This window comes from Trypanosoma equiperdum, assembly GCF_001457755.1.
Source record: "Trypanosoma equiperdum strain OVI genome assembly, contig: ctg_392, whole genome shotgun sequence".
Lineage (NCBI taxonomy): Eukaryota > Euglenozoa > Kinetoplastea > Trypanosomatida > Trypanosomatidae > Trypanosoma > Trypanosoma equiperdum.
Window position 1 is genome coordinate 20,536 of NW_027124301.1, and position 8,837 is coordinate 29,372.

Genomic DNA, 8,837 nt, shown 5'->3' on the forward strand with positions numbered 1-8,837 from the left:
ACTGCCCCAGAAGTGTGCTGCCTCTGGACTTCCTTCACCACCTCCGTACTCATTTCGCTTTGAAGTGTACGGAAGGGTACCGAACCGACGGTACCTCGTGGAGCAACCAATTTTAGGTACCCACTTTGTGGCACGTGGTGCGGGAGATGAAGGGTACGAATCTGTGGCGCGTGCCGCTATGCATTATGAATACATAGTTGGTGTTATAAAAAATAGCCGTCTGCCGGACGGCGTAACCGACAGTAAGCGTGTGATACTGCGGAATCAGAGCAAGGATATATACGATTCCTCCCTCCGTGACTTTACACCTCGCGGTAAGCTGTCCGTCATGGCACTTTACACGGTGTTGCATGCGCCGTTTAAACCATTGCGCTTGATGGTAAAGGAGCGTGCTACAACTGGCCCATCTTCTCAGGTGACGCTTATCACGCTGTTGGAAATGGAAGATGAGAGCGGTCTGCGCATGACAGGTAAAGGCGAGTATTGCGACAACGAGGAAGAATCAAGGAACAGGGCCATCGCCGAGCTATTTAAACAGCTTCAGTTGAAGTCGGCGTTTCAGGCGACTGCACAGATGTTCCGGTCCCACCCGCAGTTGAGAGTTGAAGGCGCTTCTCACGTCGCTGATGAAGGGAAGCTTATTGGACCTCTTCACGCACTCCTCTCGGAGCATAAAATCCCCTTTCCTTCGAAACCACGAACGGAGCAATATGCCCAACTTGTTCAATCTCTGCGAAGGGGGGAAGGATTTTTTGATTCACAGGAACTGCAGTTGCTTCTTTCAGCGGTTCAATGCGAACTCGGATTACTTACCTCGCCCAAACCTCTTACACTCCCTTCTGCCGCACGCAATCTTTTCATTTCCATGGGTCTCACTTCCCCTGAGGATTTGGAGCGCAGATCGCAAGGCGATGCTGAGGGAGTTAATCTAATAACAGTGGCGTTATCGCTTCTAGCAGCTTGCGTGCCACCGCCGCTTCCCCAACATGGTGGTGAGCAGGTGTCAGTGAATGGCGCGCTGCCGCTGCAATTTGCCAAGTTGCTCCTTGCTGGATTCTTGATGGACTGTCAACACCTCTGCCTTCGAGTGCTAGCACTAGTGTTATCTTCACTAACAGGCCGCGGGTCAATTGTTGATGGCCACCGCTCCTCGTGTCGTGGAGGTGAGGTTGGTGGTTATGACGTACTTGAGCTTATGTTGCCGGCTCTCAGTGAGGATGCGCAGCGCTTCCTTAACATTATAGTCCCAAGGCTGCGGCGATTAGTTGAGCACGTTGAGGCAAGTGTGCCCGCCTTCGACCCTCTCAGGGCACTTCTTACCTCTTCGCCTATTCCCACAGCGGAAGCGTTATGCCAACCGTTAACAGACGGACTTGCGCCGTCACGGGAGGGTCGACTGCGCCTCGCTGTTACGTTTGCCTCATTCCCGCGCGCTTTCGTACAGAAGAGGGCAGTAGCTCATAATGCGACGTCGCAGGTCACAGTGGAGTCTAAGGATCTGAAGAGGGTTCTGAACGTGCGTGTGCCGCCCCCTCTGCTTGTTTCTTGTGGTGTTAGTCAGCCGCGGGGCGGGGTGGTGGCAAAAAGCGGAGATGGATCTGCCGGCGCTGGCGCCACTGCATCCAGCCGCGTCTACAGTTCGCTTCCTTGTTTTGCCGCGTTTGACAAGATTCCAACTAGTGGGGACACTCACTGTATGATCCAACCGGTGTTTGGAGTATTTACCACCCCGTTTGCGCTTTTGTTGGCCAGTGCATGTTGCAATGACCCTCGCACTTTGGCCGTCATGGATGATGTGCCGGGTTTAGCGGTGGTGGATGGCTTCGTTCCCGTTGTTACGCGTGGGTCTGAATCCCTTAGTACACTTCTAGAGCTTAGGGCCGCGGCAAAATCACATTGGAGTGGATTGAGGCCACTACCGGCAGAGCTACAGCGCGCGGTGGACACTCTGCTAAGCGCGGAGCACAACCTGGCACATATCGTGCAGTCTGGGCTTCTTGAGTGATGCCAGTGTATGTGCTGTGCGGAGAAGAGGTGGTTGGTGTGCGACTTGCAGCGAACTCGCTGGGACGCGACTATTGTCAGGGTTTCTCTTGGTGGGGACAAATAGTTTGTTACGGGAGCGTCTACCGCTACGTCACCCTCTCTCATTTTTTATGGAAATTATCAGTGTACTTGTGTATCGTTCCAGGCTTCCCTGATGCTCTTCCCGGACTCGTTTTTTTTTTTCACTTTTCCCCTATGCCTTTGCTTCATTACTCTGGTGGTAGAGCTGAAAAGCAGTGAAGGAAGGGAGGGGGAGGCTGAAGAGACTTCGGCGACAACAGACAAGAAGAAAAAAAAAGCAAGTTGGGTGGACCCAAAAAGGGGCGCCGGGCTCCGAGTGGGCAGCTGAGGCGGAGAAACAAGTTACGAGACGGTACAGTCGCGATTAAAGTATCAACGTGAAGCGAAACGTATGGCGATCCCTTTGGGGGCATCGCTTAGTGATCCACGTTTTGTGTCCGTTCAAATACTTCATGTAGTGAGTGCCTTCTTTTTGATCATGGCCATGGTCCGCGTTGCGTTAGGCGTGTTGCTGCTCCTTTTCTCTCATAGCGAAAACATTTCATACTTGAAGTTGCTTAGTCGTTGCTTCCACATACCACTGCGTTCATTGTTTATGGTTCATGTTGAGGACATGGCTGATGGGTCCGCCTCGCGGTTCTTTTTCATGCACGTGATGACTGCACTTGTGGTGTCCTACCCACTCGCACACACTATACAACGCCGTAAATTCGCACTAGACTTTGCTTTCACAACCTATGTCATCTATTTTTTCTTCTGCTGCTTGGTGGGATGGCGAGTAACGGGCGGTGGCTTTGCGTGGTGGTTGTCAGTGGTGTCGGGGTTTGGCATAACATGCGGCATGACAGCTGTCATTTGTAGGCGTCGCGAATTGCAGGACATCATCCTCGCATCATCACCCGTGACGTCCCGCGCTGTTGGGGGAAATGGGGCATACAGAGCAAGGGAAAATGTTGGAAACCCTGCGAAAACGTCTGTTGAGAGGTCTGCCTTGCTAAATTCTGGTCAAACCGACAGCGTCCCCACTCGTGCGGCATGGCGCAATGATTTGGTGTGATGGAAATGCGAGGGTACGATACAAATGGGTTTACTCGTGCAGGTTTGGGTGAAGGCTGTTGCGCAATTAGGCCCCAGCGAGTGGTTCGTGCGGAGAGCGGGGGTGTGGCTGCTGTCCAGCCTTCGGCTTTTTGACATTGGCGTGGTGAAGAGAGTTTTTGCTGATGTGAATTGGGGAGTCATTGTCTTCCATCCTTTCTATGTCACCGGTACCACGTTCTTACTGACCTCCTTTTTTTTTTCGTTGGCACGTGTGTAACGAAAAATTTATAGTTACGGACATGTTTTTACGTTGTTCCCCCTCCCTTTCACCCCATTTGAAAAGTGTGTTGCAGTCCCTTGGACGGCATCCTGTTGAAAGAATGAGCACCACTTGCACGCGGGCATGCTTCGCGGTGCGTGGCTCTATTTGGTGCATTCTATTTTTTCTCTGACTTCCATTGAATCCAGTTTTTCGTTCTTGAGCTCTTTTACTAACCGCTTTCACCTCTCACCTTCTCTGTTGACCCACATCTTTGTTTCCCTCACTTACACCCAAAACAACAACATTAAAGAAACCTTCTCTTCACTTATTTTGAGCGTATCGCCATTTTTTTTTTTACATATTTACCCACGTGCGCACGCGGAGGCGGTCGGAATGACTCGCTTCTCGTGTGTTGCGCTTGGCGTCTTTGCCTTCCTCATCTCTGCATTGGCTGTGACTGACGCCTTTTACATTCCAGGTGTTCAACCCAGGTACTATGCTGAAGGTGATGAGGTTCATTTTTGGGTGAACTCACTTCGCTCACTTCAGGTGTTGTTCCCAAAGGAGTACTACACGCTTCCCTTCTGTAGGCCGAGTGAAATCATTACAAAGGACGAGTCCATCGGTGAAATCATATGGGGAGATCGTATACAGAATTCCTTGTACGTCACAAACATGAAGAAAAACACGAACTGTACCGTGCTTCCAAACTGTGACGCAGTTGCCAACACTAAGACCATTTTGAGTAATATAGATGACTTGGAGGGCTCCATTGAAAAGGGGTATCGCGGTTTCATGAACATCGACAACCTTCCCGTTTTCGGAGAGGTGCCACCGGACTTGCTTGCTCATTGTGCCTCCGTCCCAAAGGACATGCGTCACACTTTCTACCGCGGCTATTGGATTGGCACGCCCAGTGCCTGCACCGGTAAAACACTCATTAACAATCACCTTGAATTTGTGATCAAGTACAATCATGCCCCTCATGACCCTAACAAATTCATGGTAGTTGGACTTAAGGCCACGCCTTATAGCATCAAACACAGTGATGACGGGCTGAGTTGTAATGCGGATATGTCCGCCACTGGGAGCGCGTTAGACTATCTTACCACCGATGATGTGCGTGGGGGAGCCGTTGTGCACTGGTCGTATGGCGTCAAATGGGAGAAATCTGATGTTATTTGGGCCACCCGGTGGGATGAATACCTCCACAGCTCGGTTGCAGATTCCAGTCCTGCATTTCACTGGCTTTATGTCTGCAGCAGTTTAGTTGTCGTGCTCATGTGTGCCGCCTCTGTCGCAACCATTCTCATGCGTACTCTCCACAAGGACTTCAGCCGCTACAACTCCCCCGTTCTGGAAGATGGTGAGGAGGAAAGCGGTTGGAAGCTTGTTCATGCTGATGTGTTTCGGCCGCCAGACCGCGCCCCACTGCTTGCCGCCCTAACTGGAAATGGGTACCAGGTGTTGGGCATGAGCGCCGGAACAATGTTATTTGCTTTGCTTGGTTTCCTTTCTCCCGCCCGCCGCGGTGCTCTTTTGAGTGCTGTTATATTTCTGTTCGTGTTTATGTCAGTTGTGTCTGGGTACGTGTGCGGCTTCTTGCTCAAGTACTTTGGACGATGTGAGTGGAAGCACATCTTTTTCTGCGGCTGCGCATTCCCTGGCGCCATCGTTGGCGTCTACACCTTCGCCAATATCATCAATTATTCCCATGGCTCTTCGGGAACGATTCCATTTTCGCTCTTGTTTATTCTACTGTCGCTGTGGATTCTTATCAGTGTTCCACTTACCGTTCTCGGCGCCTCGTTCTCATTCCGCCAGGAGCCCCTCGCTAATCCTGTCGCTGTTGGCCGTTTAGCGCGCGAGATTCCACCACAGACGTATATGAATCGGACTCTGTTTTTACTGGTGGTTCCTCCCATCTTTCCGCTATGTACAATCATATTAGAGCTCAACTTTGTCCTGCAGGCGCTGTGGTCTGGGCAGGTGTATTATGTGTTTGGGTTTCTGGCGTTGGTGAGCTTTATTTGGGTCATCATAACAGCTCTTGTCACAGTGTTCCATCTATATTACGTTCTGTGCCGTGAGAATCACCAGTGGTGGTGGCCCGCATTCTTCATCCCTGGTGGGTTCGGTGTGCCGCTCTTCGTTTACTCGATTTTCTTCTACATGACGCAATTGGCAATTCACACTTTTGCTTCCTCTTTACTGTATTTCTTGTACATGGGATTGATATCGTATGCCTACGGGCTGGCAGCGGGAGCAGTGGGGCTCACATCGGGAATTATGTTTGTTCGCAAAATATATGGAAGCATCAAGGTGGACTGAAAAGGGCAGACTGGCGTAGAGGTAAGGTGACTTCGCACGTGTGTTAGTGAGAGTGCAAAGTGTGGCGAGTGCTAGATTTGACTACATGCACCTTCCATCCTTTTAGTATTGTTTCTAAAGGAGGATGGGGAGGAAGGCAAGGGGGAAAAGAAAAAAAGGAAGAAAGAAGGAAGGAAGGACGAAAGGAAAAAACCATAAGAAAACTAAAACAAAGAGGAAGGCAGGAAGAATAACTTCGGCTGTTTCCACACTACTTTTTCGAAAGGTTGGAACAGGTCCTAGCAGGATGAGAAAAAGATGAGGGATAAGGTGTCACAGGCGCACACATACTGGTGGAGACAACACTCTGCACCGGACGGGAGGTTGGTATTAAATAACAAAAGGGTAAGTAAAGAGTAGTTGTGAACCTAGAGTGAAGGGAGGGGAAGAAAAGGGAGGAAAGTTGGTTATGGGCGAACTCTGGCTCCGGATTTTTGTCAAGTGGTTAGCGGTTAGTCAACTTTTATGATCATTATTTTTGATTTCTCTTTTTTCCCCTTTCATTTTCCCCTCTCCTTTTCAGATTGTTGTTCTTTTACCCTGCTCGCGCGCAGCGTTTGCAGCGGGTTCTTCTAAGTAAACGGCTAAATTGTATATACATGTATGTTTATGTGTATATATATATATATATATATATATATATATACATACACCAAAGTGATGGGGAGGGAACGGGGGGGGGCAACAAAAGGGGGTTGCAAACAAGAAAGTGAACGGAAGAGAAAGATAAAATACGCTAATGAGACATTACAAAAGAGAGAAGGGTAAAGGAGGAGGACTGTCGCCATTGCGTGAAGCAGAAACTGTAAGCGACCCACTGCTGACGATGTCACTGTGTGTTCTTTTGTTCGTGCCGGGAATTATTTTTCCCCCTCGTTTTGCCACTGAGGGCGGGTACTTCATCTATTTTTACTCAGTAGTTATCGCGTGGGTGTTGAAGATATAATTTCCCTTTTTCTTTGTTTTTCCTGGGCTAGTTGATTGGTTGTTACTGTCTTCGTTGCTGCAGGTTTTTATTTTTATTTTCCCACTCCTCTGGTGTTCCGTACGCGTTCCTCATTCGGCCTATTCAACGCCTTTTCATTCCTCCCCCTTTTCTTCTGCAATTGGTGTTAGGCCATGTGCACGTTTTTTTCTTCCTCCTTTTCGCAGCGTCCTGCCGTTTTTGCGTGTGCTTCAATTACGGCGTCTGCTCTCCACGCGTCGTTAAATCCTCGTACCGTTTGTCTTTGTGATATGACTTGTGGCGGTGACGCGTGCATATACTTTAACGCTTAGTCCTCTTCATGTGTGCATTCGTTGTTTTTTTTTTCTCCCTCAAATGATTCGTGCTTTCTGATTCTTTTGTCCTCTTTACCTTTTTCCTCACATTTTTTTTTGCGCCGTGTGCGTGCCTGCGCGATCCTTCGCGAACGGAAAAGGCGAAGAGAAATAGGGACGGTTCAGTGGATTCCAGTCCTTGAAAAAAGACAGAAAAAGCGATTGAAGAAGAAAAGGAAGAGAGCATAAACGAAGGGAAGGCGCTGGGGAAAATAAGGTGAAGCGGACCCTTAAGCAGGAGAACTGGAAGACAGCTCAGTACTTGTTCGAACAACCAGTGGGGTGCCGCCCTTTTTTTTTTAACATTAATTGTCGCTTGACAGCAGGTGTCTTGCCTTTACGGTACGTTACCACCTACTTGCATCCGGTTGAAAACTCTTTCGAGTGCGCCGCGGCGGGTTCATCAATATTTGGCAAAGGCTAAAAACTCTCGAAATGCCGGCAGAGGGTCCAAATCCACGAGAGGTTACATCAGATGCGAGTGTAAGTCAGGAAGAAGAAAATCTTGGCACAGATCAGGGTGGTAGTGCCAAGCAGGAACGTGAAGTGATGACACCTAATAATGATATCCATTACACGAGCGTGGGGGTGCTCGCCAGAGGCGTTGCAGACCCGTCATATTCGCACGTTGTGTCAAGTGACGTTAGTTATAAATCCAGCACAGCGCTATCATATCCAGAGGAATCGCTATCGCCATCGTGTGCGAGTTTCAGCGAGGCTGTTGACGACTCACCAACGGATGCTGAACATCAAATGGGAGCCTCCCCTTGTAACTCTATTATTGGTAGCATCGACATGGCTGCTGCCATTAATGTCCTACGGAGCAGGTTGGGTACCACACACAAAAAGATAATGTCGGTTGGGTCGCCACTCTACCGCCGGGATGGGAAGGGCGGTTGCTCATGCAAGAGTCCTAGAGCATCGAGTCCAGGCTCCATGACATCGAGAACTTTTAAGGCGAGTATTACACATAATCAGAAAGCATCCGCGGCGAGCAGTATAGCCGATAACGGCAGCCCGTCGGCGATGGCCTCTCAAACGCGAAGGCCCCTTAAGGGGTGTGAGCCGCGGAGCCCATCGAGGAGGGAAGTTGTTATGATCAGGGAGGACTCCAACGTACGATTCGGGGTGGATAATGAGAGGGAGTGCCATGGGGACGATGTTAATGAGGACGTTCCTCGTTTGGTTTTAACGAGGGAGTCGCTTGAGTCGATGTGCGGCAAAAGTAACATCCGTGTCAGCAGCCCGCTGCCACCAATAGATGTGTCTGAACACGGATCGCCACGAAAATGCATTATGATCCGCTCCACCGCCAGCCCTACAAATGAGAAAGTTCACACACCCGTAAGCAAAGTACCTCCCTTCAAGGGCTCATGGGCCTCATCCCCCAAGGCTTCAATGGAAAAGAAAGGTCCAAACACTTCTGTACTGTTGCCCACTCAAGCGGCTCCCATCAGTATTCCTTGTGTCGGCACTGGTTTGGGGAATTGCCAGCTGCGGGGGAACGGTTTATGGGGGAATGATACCAATGCGGTACTGCTGGGCGAGCGGACCACAAACGTTGGAACTTTCGCGTCCTCCCCGTTGCCCCGAGCATTACCGGAACCGCGCAAAGCGGTACCGTCACTAACAAAAGACCGCAATGGAAATGCAAGCCTTTAAACATGTAACGAACCGGGGTGCACCCCTGCCCCCCCCCTTTTTTTTTTTGAGATGTATGGTGCGAGTGAAGCGGGCAGAGAGGGCTGCCATCGCCAAAAGAATATATATATATATATAT

General features: G+C 49.9%; 5 protein-coding genes across 5 annotated transcripts in view; all 5 read left to right on the forward strand.

The window, feature by feature from the left end:
* The window catches only part of TEOVI_000162400 (uncharacterized protein), a gene marked incomplete at both ends in the record, with an annotated part of 3,348 nt that extends 3,285 nt beyond the window's left edge, over positions 1 to 63 (forward strand). Inside the window, one exon of the mRNA XM_067224830.1 lies at positions 3 to 63. Within this exon, the coding sequence (XP_067080931.1) occupies positions 3 to 63 (61 nt within the window). The remainder of the gene's footprint in view (positions 1 to 2) is intronic.
* A 115-nt stretch (positions 64 to 178) lies between these two features.
* Positions 179 to 2,005, forward strand: TEOVI_000162500 (uncharacterized protein; the record flags this gene model as incomplete). The annotated part of the gene is made up of 1 exon (XM_067224831.1): positions 179 to 2,005. One exon carries the CDS (start codon positions 179 to 181, stop codon positions 2,003 to 2,005), a length of 1,827 nt encoding a protein of 608 aa, XP_067080932.1.
* A 453-nt stretch (positions 2,006 to 2,458) lies between these two features.
* On the forward strand, positions 2,459 to 3,124 carry TEOVI_000162600 (Integral membrane protein S linking to the trans Golgi network, putative; the record flags this gene model as incomplete). Its single annotated transcript, XM_067224832.1, has 1 exon — positions 2,459 to 3,124. One exon carries the CDS (start codon positions 2,459 to 2,461, stop codon positions 3,122 to 3,124), a length of 666 nt encoding a protein of 221 aa, XP_067080933.1.
* A 636-nt stretch (positions 3,125 to 3,760) lies between these two features.
* TEOVI_000162700 (endosomal integral membrane protein, putative) lies at positions 3,761 to 5,698 on the forward strand (the record flags this gene model as incomplete). Its single annotated transcript, XM_067224833.1, has 1 exon — positions 3,761 to 5,698. One exon carries the CDS (start codon positions 3,761 to 3,763, stop codon positions 5,696 to 5,698), a length of 1,938 nt encoding a protein of 645 aa, XP_067080934.1.
* Positions 5,699 to 7,492: 1,794 nt separating this feature from the next.
* TEOVI_000162800 (uncharacterized protein) lies at positions 7,493 to 8,719 on the forward strand (the record flags this gene model as incomplete). The annotated part of the gene is made up of 1 exon (XM_067224834.1): positions 7,493 to 8,719. The coding sequence occupies one exon, from the start codon at positions 7,493 to 7,495 to the stop codon at positions 8,717 to 8,719; it is 1,227 nt and encodes a 408-aa protein (XP_067080935.1).
* Positions 8,720 to 8,837: the final 118 nt, after the last annotated feature.